Source organism: Zingiber officinale, chromosome 3B (assembly GCF_018446385.1).
Source record: "Zingiber officinale cultivar Zhangliang chromosome 3B, Zo_v1.1, whole genome shotgun sequence".
Lineage (NCBI taxonomy): Eukaryota > Viridiplantae > Streptophyta > Magnoliopsida > Zingiberales > Zingiberaceae > Zingiber > Zingiber officinale.
In genome coordinates, this window is record NC_055991.1 from 19,047,583 (window position 1) to 19,066,356 (window position 18,774).

The window sequence follows — 18,774 nt, forward strand, 5'->3', positions numbered from 1 at the left end:
TGTAGTTTGGATAATGTGATTTGGACACCTTCATATTGCTATTGATCTCTTAACTTATGTAAGCTAAGTTGGGCTATCTAATTGATTTTAGTGATTTGTTAATTAATCAAGTAATTAGTGTTTCTTGGCACACCAACACAACATAATTATCCCCTAAATAAAGCCAGCAGTGTTCTTCTTGCATTAATTTATGTAAAAATAAAAACAAAAATAAATCATGGCCCATAAAGCCATCCGCTTTGATTATGTGACACCACTCCATGCCACTAATTGGCCCGCAAAACGGTGCGCAGTTCGTGACTCGCGAAAACGACGCAGCTTCCGTTAAACCCGATAGGCCGACCGGTAACCTCACCGGACAGTGACCCGACTCGGCCTACATACCACACTAACGTTCATCATGCCCACGCCGCAAAAGATCCCATCCGCAGCGCACTCGAAAAAACAAAACCTGCAGACGAATGCGCAGCCCGCCACGTGCGCACCCGCCATAGCGTTCGCTCCTGGTCCACGCGTGTTCCACTACGTGGCGTGGTCTCATGGCCCGGTAAAGGCGTCCGGTGGTCGCTGTATCTTGTTGAAACCCTTTTGATACTTTGGTTAATCCCTTTATAGTCTGCAATTAGATTGCTCGCGATTTATTGAGGATAGAGGGAGAGAGAGAGAGGGAGAGACCACGGCGGCCGGCGAAGTCTGTCTGCTCTTGATCCATCGAGGTAATCAATTCTGATCTTCTTCGGTGATTCCACCGTGTCAGTTTCGTTGTGTGTTTTCTGTTAAGTTCCGGTCATGTTTGACGAATTGCATCCGCGAAGCTAAACTCTAAGCTACTGCTGAATCACGAGGAGGGTTTCCTGTGGGAGCCGTATTGGAACGTTTGGTTGGTTTTTTTGCTGATCTTAGTAGTCCTCACCTTTTTCTTCTACGTTTGATGCTTTTTTACAGTAAAAAAGGTTATATTTCCTTAGTTTTCGTTCTTAGTTGTGTACGCCGTGTAGATGCAAAACCAGTTCACTAGTTTGTCATGGAAATTTAGCTTTTTTTATTGGGTTCTGAAAGGATTGTATCCTTGCACGGACAGATTGTTTAAGATTTGCAATATGTTTCTTGAGGATTAAACTTGTATGTATCGATGCCCATATTGATCCTTACCGATGTTTTAACCCATGCTCCAAATCTCTTGAGACTATTTCATGGTATTTAAGTTGGGTCAGTAGTGAAGACTCAATTTTCCTTAGCTTAGTCGCTTGAGCATCTCTTACTTAAAGGTATGCCCAAATAGTGAAAATAATTGCTACTCTTCTAGGGCATCTCTTATTTGATGTATACCCAACTAGTGAGCATAATTGCTAGGCCTGACCATCTAGGTAACTATATGATTTTTTATGAAGATAATTTTTTTGGTAGTTTACCTTGGGTAGAAATATTATTTTTTTCTTTGCTCTATGTTTTATTTAAATTTATTTTTGAAGCTCTCTCACTCAAAAAAAGTGCTAGTAAATTATCAAGATACATTTTCTATACATAGGCTTAAATGAATAAGAGTGAAGATTCTGGTAGCCCAGGATGGGGCGCTTCACTATTCATGCAAACTGAAGATGTCGCTAGAACGTTCTTTTCTGTTGCTTCAGCTGCAACTGCTGGGTCACCACGCCCCTCTGCAGTTTTCTCATCTGGAGACATGAATGTTGACAGTCACTTTCAGAAATTGCAACGCCGTGCCTCAAGATTGTTGAAGGGTTTTTCATCTTCTCCAGAACAGAAGGGATCTTACAATCCTGAAGTCCTTACAAGTCAGAAACGTCAATGGGCTGGATTTCAGTTACGATCTTCGGTAATAGCTTGTTGTTACTCTTTTACTTTTTTATGTCAAGTTTTGGTAAAGATGATAATTTGATGGATTAAAGCACATGTTTGCTATGCTTCTAAAATTCTTTGAATAATTTGGATTTGATGAGAACACCAAGCAGTTCTTTTCAATTTTATATTGGGTAAGCATGCTTGAAAGAGGAGGTGGTGGAAGCAAGGAGGTAGACATGGTGTTCAAAGTGTAATTGGCAATTTGACATGATAATTTAAGACTTCTCTCACAGTGATAATATCTCAGTAAATGCCTTTGTTTATTCCAATCATTTGTTTATTTTGATAATATGTCTTATGTTTTATTAAGCAGGATCAACGAGCTGTGAAGGAGCCATCAAAATTATTTGAGAGCATGGTTGTTGTTGGACTTCATCCTAATGCTGATGTTCAAGCCCTTCGAAAGATTGTTTTAGATAGAAATAATAGTGATCCAAAGAGAAGAAGCTTACTAAACTACCACCATCAAGTTCACTCTGAATCAGTTATTGCACCACAGGTTCTTTTCATGCCATATTATGTATCATCAATGCTATATATTCTAATTAACTACACATTTAGAATTGTATTTCTATTGATATTTTCTTTTCCAAGTAGTATCATCCATGGATTAAAGTGCCATTTCATACTGTGTAGGGTGTCAGGATATGCTCAGTGCATGCAATAAAATTATGATCTAAATTATTTTTTCTTTTTTAATTATGGGTATGATACTGTATTTTTTGTGATTTTATATGCTGGTAATATCCTGAAGTTAATCAATTACTGCATTTTGTAACTTTATGGCTCCTGCTGCTTCTATAGTAATATCTCTTGTTTCCCTAGCATCATCTAAATAATCAAGTTTCACGCAGCTAAAATTTTTACAATTTGTTTCTGCTAGGTTCTGTTTGTCTATCCTCCAGATAAACAAGTGCCTTTAAAGTATAAGGATCTTCTTTCATTCTGCTTTCCTGGAGGTGTCGAGGTCTAACACTCTTATCCTTGTCTTTAGTTATTTTACTTGAATATCTCAACCTTTTATCTTCTATTTGATGATTCATCTTCATTGTTGTCATGCATGCTACAACATAATCTATGCCCTTGTACAAGAAAAACTTCTAAATCAATAAAACTAACTGTTTGGTGCTGATTCCTACAAAACAAGGAAACAATTAGGGAAAGAAAGATAGTAGATGCAAAAAATGTGAACAGGCTTGTAAAATAATTTTCATTGGACTCTCCTAGCTCTTTCAAAACTTTATTTGTTTAAAACATTAAAGAAAACGTCAATAAAAATAGATTTGAAAAAATTCTAATTTTTTAAGGTCAAATTTGAATTTCATTGTATGCAAAAGTGAGTTTTCTGCCAAATCAGGCGAAAGTGATATAGAGAAAAATTTTCTTAGGCTTTTCGTTCCCTTTCTATTGTCCCGCCAATGAAATCCGAAGGAAAGTGCCATTGGCAAAATATATATTTCCTTGCAAGTTTTCTTCCTTTGTAGAAACACACAATGAAAACATAATGTATACTCAACTATAGGAGGCAAGTTCTTATTGATCAAATTGAAGGACATGATAGTAAAATAAATAAGCCTTTTGTTCTATCTGCAACCTGCTTCTCCATTTTTCAAGGTCCTCAATGAGTTAAGATACTAACTTCTATTCTAGGTGCATGCTGTGGAAAGAACTCCTTCGATGAGTGAGCTGAATGAAATAATGCTGGGGCAGGTAAGCTTCTTAAAGTAGGTTACCTGCTTTAAAAATTTTCCTGTACGTCAGAACTTCCAATCACCTTTAAATGTTCTCCTTAAGCTTGGTTCTTACTATTCTAATCATCACAGACTGTCATGTTTCGCAGGAACAACTTAAGCAAAGTAACCAGTCATTTGTTTTCCGTTTAAAGGTAATAAAACTTGTCATGTATTCTATCTGTTGCTTGCCTACATTGCTAGTTTTACAGTCAATTGGTGCGTATCCAACTATGGAATAGTAAGTTATATATGACCTTCCTATTTGACCAATTGTTTGTTTCACAGCCAAATTCTATTAGAGTTCCTCTTTTTTAAGTTATGCCGGTTAAGCATGACCGGTAAATACCATACTAGCGAGTCATAAACTTTTTGTTGCTGCCATTTTAAGTATTTTGTTTATCACAGGCTGCTGATAATTCAACATTATATGGATGCTGCGTTTTGGTTGAAGAACTTCTACAAAGCCCTTCAAGTTTGGTTTCGTTGCTTATAGGGGACAAACCATGTTCATCACCATTAAGCCGTCATATATTGACTACATCACGCTGTTACTGCATCTTATCAAGGCTTCCATTTTTTGATCTGCATTTTGGTATACTGAGAAGGTAACAAAATAATCTAACTTTCTCCACCATCAATCTTATTGTGCCTTTTCGTGTCCAATGTTTAATTTGAGTGTATAAAGGCATTTAAGCTTATCCAAATTAAATATGGCCACAATCGAAAATTTAACTTGATGGTCATAGCTTAGGTCATTAAACCTCATGTTAGTTGAATTTAAAATCTTCCACAAGTACCTTATTTTTTTATACGCTAATGGGAGTATTTGCCTAATGTAGATTTGCGGTCAAAAATCATTTTCAGTAAATTAGAGTGCTTTTTGCTCCTATAGTGTTGAACGCTTCTTAAATAAGTTAACCTATCACATTTTTCAATTTTTGTCTTTGTTGTAGTATCTTTATTGAAGAAAGGTTGGAATGGCTTACAAAAGGCTCTGAAATGCTAAATCTGCTGTCTACAGAAGAAACGTCCGAGGATGGAAGGGTGCTTGATATCACTTATAACTCACCAGAGGAAGAGTATACTGACGAGGAAGGTGTAAGGCAAACGAGAGATTTTGATTCAATGCCTGAAGCTACTTCTATGGAAGTTTGTAAAATGCTAGAGGAAGAGTATGGTGCTAAGGAAGGAGAAAGGCAGACAAGAGATTTTGATTCAGCTTCTAAAGTTACTCCTAAGGAAGTTTATAACTCACCTGATGAAGAGTATGCTGCCGAGGAAGGATTAAGGCAAGCAAGAGATTCTGATGCAACTTCAGAAGCTTCTCATAAGGAAGTAACTGTCAGCAAGGATCATGATTCAGACCCAACAATTTCTATCCAAGAAACTGCAATTTTGGCAGCTTACCAAGAATCAATGGACCTTACTGAAATAGAAAATGGAGACATTAGACAAAACAATCTTGACGACTCTATTAATAAAAGTGATGCAAACAAGCAGCAGATGGATGCAATAGATACTGTTTTGCCACTTTTCCATTGTCCTGCTTATGAAAGTTCTGAATCCTCCAGCAGGTAAGAATTTCTTTTCATGATCATGTGAATCAATTATTGGCAAAGTGTTGCAAATTTGCTATGCATTTGATTAATGCATATTTCACGCTATCATTATATTCTTGTCATCAAACAAAACTTCATGTAAATTGTCATAAATCTTAAGTCAATTTTCTTTTTTTTTTTCCTAATTCATAATAATTAGTGCTTATTTTCTTAGACCACCCAAATGCAGGGACAATTAGTTATTTTTTGTTGGTGCGGATGTGGAATAGTCAAACTATTACTTGGATTTATTAGAATTCCAACACCATGTTTTAATTCGTCTTTTCCCAAAGGTCTTTGGGAGTTTTATATATTTATCCTTTAAAACATGAATATTTTGCTACTGCAGATTTGACATTCCATATATTCCTCTTAGAGTATTAATTATGCACATCTTTGACTGGTTACCTCAAATTGTTTGAATCATTGTTATCCATGATGTAAAATGTAATAAAGATAAATAACTAAACTGTTTATTAGTTTGGTACCCTTGTTTCTCTTATGTGTGTAACCTATTGCAAATCTTCCAGATGCAGAAAAGGATCCAAGGCTTCTTTGAGTTTGAGTAGTTATACAATTCACTGGGGTACAGGCCCACTCATTTAGTTGCTTACTCCTGAGTTGTAGTTCTCATGTCATTAAATTTTATGTTGAGGGTCAACAGAAGAATATTACTATGGCTTCTTGCAATTTTTTTTCTTTTTGATTTTATAAGGTTGGATGAATATATATATTAGGGTCAATTAACCCTACAATGGTTTTTATGTTTATTTTTTTGTAAGTTTGCATGAATATATATATTAAGTTTAGCTTGGCCTGTATGAAGATCAATGACTTTGGTAGGATATAGACAATTTCTTATTGCGTTCAAAATAGATCTTTCCTGTCACATGAACAGTTTGTGTAAATGAAGGCTTCCATTGTAATTTGAAAGCTTCGGTTTAATCTTGCCAATCCTTGACAAAATTACTGCCGGGAAGACTAGACAAATTAAGGCTACTTGAAAAAGTTTCAGTTTTGGTGTAATGACTAAGAACTTCTTTCCTCTGTACACTCAGTTTACAGGGATCTCCATGCGAAGGTATAAATCTGAGGAGAAATAATGATGATTCAGATCTGGAAGAACCATCTTCTTCTGGTCAAGAAGATCTAAATCGCCACAGTAAAATTCTTGAATGGGCCAAGGTTGGAAAGTTGCCTTTTGTGCTTTAGTTAAGGATTTCTGAAATATACGCGCGTCATAAATTCACTAATGGTTGATCTATTGCTTGGATGTATTCTCAGGCAAACTGCAATGGATCCTTACAGATTATTTGTCAGTATTATGGTCTAGAATGTCCTGCTAGAGGATCAACACTAACATTTAAGCCTCTAGAGCACTTACATCCGTTGGATTTTCATAGGCCTGGTGAAACAGTTCTTCATATTGCTGGCTCCACTATTGATATAAGATCTGGATGTACAAGCTTAGAAATGACTGAGGTTCATTTCTGCTGATAATTCAGCTCTACTTTGCTATCTAATTACTTCAATATCTTCTATGAAATCTTTCTCATATGTTCAAGCATGTTGGAGATCTCATATTTTCTTAATCTACCCTTGTACTCTAGGTGCATCATTCTCTTTTAGCAGAAGAGGAGGCGACTGCTCTATCTGTATGGACAGTTGCAACATTATGTGGGTGTTTAGGACTTGACCGTGTAAGTATGAGATATTTGTCATATAGCCTGCTTATTACTGCTTATTGAATAGTGATAGTTGTCAAAAGTTTATTGAATTGGTATAGTTGTCAACATACTGCTATTATTGTGGTTGGGATATGGCCAAGTTTGGCAATAGGAGATTGGTTTCTGGAATGGTGCACCTGATCTGCAAATATATTCTTTTTAAAAAATTTGAGATATATATACTAGATTACTTAGCTTCTTCTAGGTTTTCAACTATTCAGCTGGATACAGGAAAACACTTAGTTGAAGCAGGTGTATAAGTCTATTAAATTCTAGATATTTTAACACATTAATTGAGAATTAGTTGCAAGTCTCTCTTGAAATGATGACTTGATTGGGCATTATCAGTTTTAATTGTGCTAAAGATTAGGTTCATGAGGAATGATCTATAGAAGCAGATAAACTTAAAAATTGTCTTTTGTGTCCTGGTGAGTCATTGGTTTTTCATTTTGATCTCATTAATTTGGGAGCTGACGGCAATATGGGGCTATATAGTTTTGAAATTAGTGGATTACTCAGTATCATTTATTTTCACTAGAAAAAATGGTGAATATGGTCCTCAACTGGTTGTTGATTGTGTCAGTGCATACAGGTGGTGTATATGGTTTCATTACCACTGAATATGGTGAATAACTGTGCACTTATATCCTGTTTATCTATTAGTGAATTGCTATTTTGTAACTTTTGTTTTTTTTTGCAATTGTCAGATATTGGTGATGCTTGCTGGAGCACTCCTGGAAAAGCAAATAGTTGTTGTTTGCTCGAATTTGGTAGCCCTCATTCTTCTACTTTTACTTCTCTAAATTACTATTTCTACTTCAAGTTGTTATTCAAGACTGTATCTATTGCCGGATCTTTAGATTTCCTGATTTCACAGTAGTAACATATATTGTTAGCGTGTTGGAAAATACTTGACTTAATTATTTTCTATGTTTTGCTGATCATGTTCTAGCAGTAGTTGAATGCTGTCCTATCATCAATTTTATTGCCATGTAGGTTTTAAGAATCTTCATCTTTTTGCTAGTGATGCTTGTCGTGTTTTAACAAATTAGCTTGAGGACCGTCTGGATTCTTATTACAATCTTTGTTCATACATTTCTGAGCATACTTTTAGTGACATCTAGACACATTGGCACATCTAGTAAAAAACAATTGTTGTTCAGTTCTTTCTTTTTTTTGTAACTTGAAAGCCGGTCTTTATATCATGTAAACATTTAACATGCAGGGAGTCTTATCAGCTTCAGTATTATCAGTTGTCCCATTAATACGTCCTTATCAGTGGCATAGCCTACTAATGCCAGTACGCAACTCAAACTTTACCAATTCTTTAATGATATTATGTCTAGAGAAGGATTTCACTACCTCTTGTCTGATAACAATGTATTTGCATCTGAAATTAAGGTTTTGCCAAATGACATACTGGACTTTCTTGACGCGCCTGTTCCATACATTGTAAGTTTCAGTATATATTCTGTCTCCTTTTTAACATACCGAACATATATATATATGCTCAAGGAAAAGATTCATATGATTTAATTTGGTTCTCTTTGCATATGTGGTCTATCTCAATAATGACTTAAATATAATTTCTTTGTATACTAAATCATGGTGGAAGAATATATACAGTTGATATGATATAATACTTAATGGGTCCATGTGGCAGTAGATTTAGCTGGTCTTCCATTAGGCAGTTTGTTACTTGCAAAGGTCTTAATTTATGCATTTACTTGGGGTGAGAAAACAGTTAAAACTAACGTAGTTTGATAAATGATGATGATTACGAGATCTGCATCACAGTGAATCATTATATTTGTGCCTATTGATTTTAGCAGGTTCATCGGATGGTATTTTATTCCTTAATTGTGAATGATCGTGCCACTCGGATAAACTTGAAAGGTATTAGAGCATCCGCAGTTGTGGGAACTCTTCAAGAGCTCCCTCGGATATCATCACATCAATACTACGTCAAAAGTAAAAAATCTCGTACATCTCTCCACTATAAAAATACCTCTTAACAATTCCTTTATGAATCTCACACTTTTTTTATTATATATATATTTCTCATCTCTCCTTTATATTTTACATTATATATAATTAAATTTTTATAAAATTTAAATCTATAAATTGCTAACATGGAATAATATTAATAATTAAAAAAATTACAGAACATCAAATAAAAAGACATAAATTATAATAATATATAAAAATAAACTTAAACACACCTACATCATGTCACATCTTTGTTTAATTTTTTCAATCATTTTCTCATGTATATGAAGTTGTCTGGTGTAATCTCACTAATATCCTTCATAAGAATTTCATAATCCTTATGAAAAATCTCGGCTTCTTGCAAAATTATTTTTTACATTTGATATTCTTTAACATTTTATCAATCTTTGTCGATGCTTTGTTTTATTGTGTCACCCTCTCTGACTTTAGACTTGCCCTTCCTTTTCGCTGTCTTTTGCCCTATTGGACAAATGCAGATTTCAGAGTCATCCACATCAACACTCGTATCTAGATTGATTCGGATGTCCTTGTCTTTTTGCTAGAGTAATGATCAGATTGTGGAGCATATTTCTCACTCTCTAAGAACCCTCCACACATCCATATACTTGAAGTCCTTGTTATTGTTGTTGGCTTTCCACATTCATTGTGTTTTCTCATCATTCCAACCGCTTTGATGCTAAGTATAAAAATTATTGTTGGTTGTAGAAAATTCATTTACCATCGGGGCAAACACATTCTTGTCACTCCAATACAGTCAGTGTGTTCTCCAACTGCATCTCGTCATAGTTCCAGTGGATTGATATTTGTTGAAGTAATCAGCTATATGTTTCCAAAAAGCGTGATCTTCTGCTCATTATCAATGACTGTGTCGGTGCTGATAGTTACCCATGACTTCGCAAGGACAACGTCTTCATCGAGAGACCAAAATCTTCGTTTTGAATCATCTTTCTTTGGTTCAACTTTATGCTCTTCTTGTGATGAGTGTGGTGGCTTGAAATAGATGATGGTGTTACAGGTTCTTTGTCGTTGATAGATGGGTCGATAGTAGTCCTTCTTGACTCATTCGAACGCATGACTAATGGTTGTGGAGGAGAAAATACGCAAGGCAGATAAGGCATCCTAAATTGGCTGCCCATGGTTGACTAATCTTGGGGTGGATACATACCAAATAGAGCTGGAGCGTCGTTATTCGGGTTCGTCGAAATTTTTTGAGAACTTTGGAAATTTGGGAAATTTGGAGGATATTATGAAACATAAAATATTTTAAAAATTTGGAGGGTATTGTGTGTGAAAAAAATGATATTGGACATTTGAAGGAATGTGAGTATTTTGAGAAGATGTATGTTCTTCCCGATTTGATGAATTCAAAAGATTTGTAAAAGAAGTATTGAAATTTTCATCCATCTTGAATATAAATAGAGAATGAACGGAAGACAGAAGGAGTAGAAAGTAAAGTGAATGATAAGATAAATGAAAAAAATGAGAGATTAGAGATGTATTTATAGGTTTTTTTTAAAACAAAATTAATTATATACTGTCGAACAATGGTTCAACGGCTAATTTTTAGTTGTCGTTCAAGGGCATGTTTCTTTTTTTTAAACAAAAACAAAAAAACATTTTAATAAAAAAAAAATTGAAGGAGTGACTTCCTAAACAAGGAGCCCCTCCTTCCCTCCCACTATAAATGGGAGCTTCCTCTCCATTGCCACATCGGCAAAGGGAGCTCCCTGTTTAGGGAGTCTCTCCTTCATTTTTTTAATTTTTTTATTAAAATATTTTTTTAAGTTTTTGTTTTAAAAAAATAGAAACATGACATTGAACAATGGCTATTTTTTAGTCATTGCTTAATAGTAAAAAAAAATTAATTTTTTATTAAAAAAATTATAAATACATCTTCAATCTCTCATTTTTTTATTTATCTTATCATTCTTTTCACTTTCTACTTCTTCTCTCTTCCTTTCATTCTCTATTTGTATGATGGATAAAAATTTCAATATTTCTTTTACAAATCATTTGAATTCTTTAAATATGGAAAAAATACATCTTCTCAAAATACTCACATTCCACCAAATGCTCAATATCCTCTTTTTTTCTCTCACACAATACCCTCCAAAATTTTAAAATATTTCATATATTCCACAATATTCTCCAAATTTTCCAAATTCTCAAAGTTCTCAAAATTTTTTGACGAATCTGAGTAACGTCGCCCCAGCTCCATTTGGTATGTATCCCCTCCAAGATTAGTTAGCCATGGGCAATCAATTTGGGATACCTTTTCTCCTCAACCATCAGTTATACTTTCAAATAAATCAAGAGGGTTATTATCGACCCATCTATCAGTGACAAATAACTTGTAACGCTATCATATGTTCCTGTAATTCAGTGGCCACCACACTCATCACAAGAAGAGTGTGAAGTTGAACTAGAAAAAGATGATTCTAAATAAAGATTCTGGTCTCCCGATGAAGACGTGGTCTTTGTGAAGTCATGGACAACTATCAATACCGACGCAATCATTTGTAATGACCAGACGATCATGTTTTTTTGGAAATGTATAGCTGATTACTACAACAAGCATCGGCCCACTCGAACTATCACGAGAAGCTATTAATCTTACTATAAGTTTGCGTTGATGGTAAATGAATTTTATGTAATCTACAATAATTTTTATACTCATCGTTAAAACGGTTGGATTGATGAGAATGTGTTGGAGAACACACTGAATGTGGAAAGTCAACAAAAATAACAAGGACTTCAAGTATATGCATGTGTGGAGGGTTCTCAGAGAGCATGAGAAATGTGCACCACAATCAGTTGATTATTACTCTAGTACGAAGACAAAGGACATCCGAATTTGGGGGAACACTTCAACATCAAATCCACGTATGATTGTTGATGTGGATGACTCTGAAGTCTACATTCGTCCGATAGGGCATAAGGCAGCGAAGATGAAGAGAAAATCCAAAGTAGGGCGACACAACGGAACAATATTAAAGTATCAAATGCAAAAAATAACTTTGTGGGAAGCCGAGGTCTTTCATAAGGATTATGAAATTCTTATGAAGGATACTAGTGAGATGACACCAAGGCAAGTTCATATACATGAGAAAATGGTTGAAAAAATTAAACGCAGATGGTGTAAATGTGTTTAAGTTTATTTTTATATCTTATTATAATTTATGTCTTTTTATTTGATGTACGGTAATTTTTTTTAATTATTAATGTTATTCCATGTTAGCAATTTATGGATTTAAATTTTATAAAAATTTAATTATATATAATGTAAAATATAAAGGAGAGATAAGAAATATATATAATGAAAAAGTTTGAGACCCATAAAGAGGTTGTTGAGAGGTTTTTTGATAATGGCTTGGTGTAGATGTGTTTAAGTTTTTTGATAGTTGAGCGTCAAAACATGGCGCTGATGTGGCATCGAGCGAGCTTTTGGAGAGCTCCTATGACTGCAGATGCTCTTAAGGAGCTCCTATTGTCTCATCAACAGCCAACCTTGAACATCCTATTATGTTTCTAGTATGTTCAGTATGGCAAAAATGACCATAGTTACCTAAAGTCTGTCTACCTCAACATCCACATTGGCCTTATGTTTGAGATGAACTGTCAAGATAATTTATTGCTTAGATTAGCAACTCACTGATTATTGTTGATAAATTAAAGGAGATTCCATACTTTGGTACATTGAAGATCACATTATTTCAATGCTGTAACAAACAAAAGTTTAGTTGTTTTAGTTCAAATATTTGAGTTTCATCCTTCACCCATATATTATTTCTCTTTAATTCCTAATAAATGTATTAGATTCTATGAATCATTCTGATAAAAATTCTGCTTTTGTAGGTAGGCATAAAAAACAAAACTACTGATATACAATCAAAGTTGACAAGTGTTATTCTTGTTGACGCGGACAAGAACCAGGTTACTTTCAAGCTCAGTATGTCTGTTGAATCATGCATAACCCTTTTTTTTTTAAAAAAAAATGCATAATGTTGATCATATGCATCTCTTTCCAGATGTCAAGTTAGTTCAGTTTCCCCTTGTTTTCCTTCTATTTAGTGTGCGGATCTTCTCCCTTGATTAATAGAATGAGTTCTATTGACAGTAGTAATAAGCTGTACATTTTTTAATATTCGTCCATTTGATTATAGAATTTTATTATTGAAAAAACTTACGAATCATTCAGCCATAATAATCTTTAGCTGCAAATTTTATTATTGAAAAAACTTATGAATTATTCAGCCATAATAATCTTTTAGCTGCTCCTAGCTATATTTCAACGAGTTTCTTACTTCCAATTAGAACCAGGTAGCAACACTGATGTTGGTACTGTAATATTTCTATAGTATTAAATCATCAATGTATCATATTGGATAAACTTCATCCCTGCAATTTCTTAGTTACCAATGCAGCAGCATATTTCATCACTATTTGGTTTCCTATGCTGGTTGTGGAGTCCATCTCTAAGACTGCAGAGTTAGTCGATTCCAAATTGGTCAGGTCTTGGTTAAGATTGTGCTTAAGCACAATAACAAGCAGACTAAACAGAAAACTAAAAGAGGGAAGTAAGAAGAAATCAAGATAAGAAAATGAAGACCCAACATCACTTAGATGAGAAATTGCAAATATTACCTTTTTTTCCTCTGGCGTTTAATACTCTTAGCCTAACAAACAAGGATGATCTTACAGTAATTCACTTTGCTATCTTTTCTCTGTCATGGATCCTCTTGTTGCCTAACCACCATCATTTTTTTTTTCTTTCACTATAGCTTACTCTTCTTGGATGCTATAATCAGCTAAAAGGTTATATAAGACAGCCTTTATTGTGTTTTGTCAATTCTAAGCCAATCACCTAAATCTATACGGTTTTGGATACTATGTCAACATAAATCAGTGGTACTAGGGTCAGCTGATACAATAAACTAATTTTGTGGTAGACATGGATTTGATATTTGGTTGAGATTCTCCTTCTGGAATCGAACTTCAATAAAGTGATTGTCAATGTTTTCTCTCTCAAAATAGATGTAATTATAGACTTCCATAGAGTTCGATGGAGGAACAATATCTATGTAGCTGACCCCAAGTTGTTGGAACTAATGTGCTTGCGGATGTTGATGTGTAAAATATATGTAATATACATGTAATGTGAGACCTAGCATTTGCAGTCACTAAAAATCTTCAGTCCTCACATAATAATTTCACAGGCCAATTAAATGTAACCCTGACTGGGATTTTTAGAGGTCATTGCTGTAGTGTATGTTAATTTCACCGTATATATTGGTATTTTTTTCTGAATAAAATCCAGCATTCACTGTGAGTGTTTACTTGTTTGTCATAGTTCATCTGTTGGTATTTTTTGTTAGACACCTTTTGCGCTTCTTGATCCTTTAGATATTTAATCATGTAGGTTAGGTCATCCTGGATGCCCCAACTGCCACAGAAGAAAGAACTTTTCTCATCACTAAGTCCTTACCATGCAAAGCTTGTTGGTGAAAGTTACTTGGCCCGTAGAAGACCTGTGTATGAGTGCACAGATGTCCAGGTAACTACTTCTCGAGCATGGCTGTTGTTACTATTGAATGACAGTGAAGAAAATTTCACTATGGGTAAATTTACGTGATGTAGATCTATTTCCATAAGTTGCCCGTCTACTGGAAATGGAATATTGCAATAAATGATAAACTCACATACTTCATAGTAGATTTTTCTTGTTCTTATTACTTAAAAGTTGTGTAGATTTTCCTTGATATACTAAAACACATGCTGTGCACACTATTGAATTGCATAAGAACTATCTGGTAATCATATGCAACTTAGTTGAATCTTGATTTGTACATAAATTTCTTATCTGACATATATATCTAGATATATATAAATAAATTATCTTAATTTACACTATAATTTTTATGAAATTATTAGGTTTATTAAACTTTCTTGCTCATCTTCACAGATTGAAGCTGCTAAAGGTTTCTTGGCAGTTATTAGGTCATATCTTGATTCATTTTGCTCGAACCTACGATCCCACACAATAACAAATGTTCAATCAAACAATGACAAGGTTTGCTCTCTGAATTTGACAATGTGCTCATCTCCAATGTTGTTATTTCATTGTATTCCAACTATGTTTTTTAGTATGACCATGATCTCTGTAATTGTCTTAAAATCAGAAGCCCTGACCAGGTCTCCTAAAGATTCATGTGAACCTCCATTCGAAGTGGAAACAAATGCTGTGACAAAGAAAATCATATACATAATACTATAATACTACCAAGATAAATCAATCTTATTAGTTAGATTACCTAACATGGCTTGTTAACTTTCTGCTTTGTGCTTATCTACAGGTTTCAGTGCTGTTGAAAGATAGTTATATTGATTCCTTTCCATATCGTGACAGACCCTTTATGAAGGTACAATTCATTGCATTCTCATCGTCTTCTAGCCATTTGCTGTTGTCTATTGAATCAACTAATTTGCTCGCTGAACTCGTTTTTATGTATCCGAGTTGTGAGTGAAATCGGTTTTATTATTATTTTTTTAGGTTGGTCCTTTCTTTATGACCACGGGTCTGTAACCAGTAACCACAAGTAAAATGTGGTCAGTTGTCTTTGGTCCAGTAATTAGAGCACATTAATTTGGGTGGATTTAAGTAGTTGATTTGTCAAAAACAGTAAAATTTGACCTTGGCACGGGAACTTGTTCAGTGCTTGATTGCTCCGACATACATTAAGAATTCATGACCACATCAAGATTAATCAGTCTTGGAAAGTAAAATTGTTTCAATGGTAATTCTTTTTATATTTTTTTAATATAATCTCTTGATGACTATATATTTGTTCTTGATTTTTTTTTCACATATTGGATTGACAAGTATTAGAATTGGAACTTATACAATCCTTCATTGAGTTTCAAGATCAGTCGCATACTGTCTTGGAAAACCAATTGTTCAAATGTTAAAAGTTCGGATTATACATTTTGTGTAATCTATTGATGATTATATATCTGTTCATATTTTTTTTGTCACATGTTGAATTGACAAGTTGTTCTATGATCAGTCACATATTTGTTCTTCCTCAGAACTCGTGCAATTCTTCCTTGCATCCACAAAACATTAAACATTAAGAATTCATTACCTCACGTTCAAGATCAATCACCTCCGTCCTGACAAGTCAAATTGTTCAAATGTTTAAATAATCTATTGATGATTATATATTTGTTCTTATTATTTTTTCACCTGTTGGAACAGCTTTTTGTGGATACACAGCTTTTCTCAGTACATACAGACCTTGTTCTCGCATTCTACCAAAAGGATTAAGATAACGCTGGAGATTTGGCGGTTGAGACCGAAAGAAAAAGGAAGCAAATATAGTCGCGGAATTCATGTAATTTTTTCCATGTCTTTTCTTGTAATATCAACGGGGTAATCCTCATCTAAAACATCATGCTCCCATCTGTTATAATCGTATAATGTTATCAATGTCCAATAATTAAGTAGAATTTATCTACATTTATGGAATCGATGTATTTGTTTGCACTGGTTGCCTGTTTCATTCTTTACAAATTGGAGTTTTACTCTATTTTATAAGAGAGAAAGATATTGTGAACAAGTAACCACAATTCACAGCTCGAATAGTCTATTCATTTCATTTTGCTAGTTCATAATATGTAATATAATGGAATGATAAGGAACAATTATTCATAATGAATCATAACTGCATAGGAATTGATATCTTAATTTCATTTCCGTAATCAAACATAAAAACACTAAAAATTTAAACAATAAAATAGATATTCATACAAACCAAGCACACCACAAAAGCGAGAAAACATCTATAGCACAATTTTGAATGCCAAACTAGGCAAAACAATTGGTCAGTTTTCAATTCAAAATTCAACTAAGAAATATTCATGAAATGCTTGCTTTGCGAGACCAGAATGAGTTTCAAGTTTCCATGTACAAAAGATCATGTCGAACCTTCACAAACACATTATTTGTTGTAAATGCTGGCGTGATGTTTTTAACTATCAAAGAATGGTGTTAATTATACAACAGTCTAGTTAGATTAGATGCAATCATCAATTTTTTTTTTTTTTAAAAAAAACTATATAAGCAGATGCAGTCATTCAAGCATACATAAAATGTCCTCTGCTTTTCTGTTTTCTATGTATAAACATTCTTCAGCATGTTTAATTTAATAAAAAAAAAGCAGTTATACCTCAATTTCTTTCTTGTTTTGGGCCCCATTGTCTCTCAAAAAATGGTTTTGTGAGGGCAGATTCTGAGAATGGAGAGATATAATCATATTCACTTAAATGCAACTAAATTTACACTTGTCTTTTTGGCTCCTTTGTCTCTCAAAAACTGGGTTAGTGAGTGCAAACTTTGCAGGAGGGAGATGAGGTATAATCATATTCAGTTAAAGTTTTGTAAATTTATACCTCCTATCATCTTGAACAATCTATCTGCATCTTTGTGGACTTCCTCAGCCACCTCTCTCCAAACCCTATCAGGAGTTTCACTCCTAAGTAAGATCTGACCAGCCTGAAGTAGTAGTGGTTGAAGTTAATAAGCTGAGGAAGGTCTAATTGTAAAGCAAACAAGGAAATTAAGTTTTAAAACTTTTAGATTTATGAAGTGTTTATTCTGGTAAGATCTATTCTGCAGTTCTCTAATTTTTTTATAAAAAAAAGTATTTAAGCTGGTAATTGTTTAATTCTTGGGATATTAAGTAGTTTTAGTATGTTTTAATTTAGAAGGTAAAATAGTTTCAGTAGAAGTCTTAAATAGTTCATTTCTTTGTATGATATAGTCATCCTTCGTGCTGTGTCAATTTCATCCCAATTCTCCGTGATCTTGTTTTGATTTTGGTACTGCATCACAATGTTTGAAAGTTATTGTCCATTAAATCATACCTTGTCGGGGTGACGCTTCTTTTCGTCAGCTACAGAGCTTGATGGTTCGATTCCCCTAGATTTAAGACTGGCAATGAGTGTTGGATATAGGTGAATGGAGTAGAGGTGGAAGAGACATGAACTTCTATTGTAAATAGGACATTAGTCTTATATTAAAAGTTCTAAAATATATTGGTTGGTTTATATTGATTCATATACATTAATAATGTGAATAAATATATAAGGAGAGACTTTCTTTCCTGCGTAGATGTGTAAGAATACAAATCCAAAATTTAGATTATATTAATATTGTCCTTTGGTCTTGAGCTCCTATATAAAGAGGCGCTGTGCGGAGGTTCCATGAATTTCATTCCCATCATTAAGCACTATGTATATATCACTAGTAACGTGGCAGCTATAAATATCAGAATAGTGGAGGGGAGTCTGCGGAGATCATTAGATGCTTGTTCGTAGTCTTTGATCCTCTCATATAAGGCAGCCCTTCTAGAAAGTGCCTGTTTTGCAACAACAAATACAACAAATGAGCAGATAGAACAAAAGTTCAAATAATTGTTCGTTAAGCATTAATCTGATACCGTTACAACATTTGAGTTCATGTTACATGATTGCATCTAACACTAACATAAACAAGCTATATGGTCTAGTCTGGCCATTGATCTCACCAAAAAGGACTAGCCAGTATTTGCATATTGTTTAGAGCGTGACATTTAAAACAATCCTGAATGTTCAAGGAGCCGCTGCCAAGTGACTATGGCTACGTTTAGTATGATATAATCTGTCTTGTAATATAATCAGAATTATATTACAAGCCTGATTATTTTGTTTGATTTAATTTTAAATTTATAATGTAATGTAAACTAAATTACAAAAAGTAGTGAATTTTTGTAATCTGGATTACAAAACAAATATTATATAATCCGATTA

General features: G+C 34.0%; 1 protein-coding gene across 6 annotated transcripts; it reads left to right on the plus strand.

Annotated features, from left to right (window-relative positions):
- The first annotated feature begins 583 nt into the window (after positions 1 to 583).
- Positions 584 to 16,473, plus strand: LOC122056064. Of its 6 annotated transcripts, XM_042617833.1 has the most exons (19): positions 584 to 716; positions 1,529 to 1,834; positions 2,174 to 2,359; positions 2,744 to 2,827; positions 3,511 to 3,570; positions 3,701 to 3,745; positions 3,999 to 4,198; positions 4,547 to 5,167; positions 6,250 to 6,376; positions 6,476 to 6,673; positions 6,802 to 6,891; positions 7,626 to 7,688; positions 8,144 to 8,218; positions 8,320 to 8,370; positions 12,784 to 12,861; positions 14,348 to 14,482; positions 14,891 to 14,998; positions 15,282 to 15,347; positions 16,184 to 16,473. In XM_042617833.1, the coding sequence occupies exons 2-19, from the start codon at positions 1,535 to 1,537 to the stop codon at positions 16,250 to 16,252; spliced, it is 2,556 nt and encodes an 851-aa protein (XP_042473767.1). In that variant the 5' UTR covers positions 584 to 716; positions 1,529 to 1,534; the 3' UTR covers positions 16,253 to 16,473. The 6 variants fall into 6 exon arrangements, with proteins under 6 accessions (XP_042473767.1, XP_042473768.1, XP_042473766.1 ...); XM_042617834.1 differs by lacking the exons at positions 15,282 to 15,347; positions 16,184 to 16,473 and adding an exon at positions 15,108 to 15,230; XM_042617832.1 differs by lacking the exons at positions 15,282 to 15,347; positions 16,184 to 16,473 and having other exon boundaries at positions 14,891 to 15,273.
- Positions 16,474 to 18,774: the final 2,301 nt, after the last annotated feature.

Excerpts from the sequence above, each read along its gene's own strand:
- LOC122056064 (XM_042617832.1), top strand. The coding sequence starts at position 1,535 with ATGAATAAGAGTGAAGATTCTGGTAGCCCAGGATGGGGCGCTTCACTA. Across the intron at positions 4,199-4,546 it reads CATTTTGGTATACTGAGAAG|TATCTTTATTGAAGAAAGGT; the intron begins GTAACAAAATAA and ends TCTTTGTTGTAG. Across the intron at positions 8,219-8,319 it reads GGCATAGCCTACTAATGCCA|GTTTTGCCAAATGACATACT; the intron begins GTACGCAACTCA and ends TCTGAAATTAAG.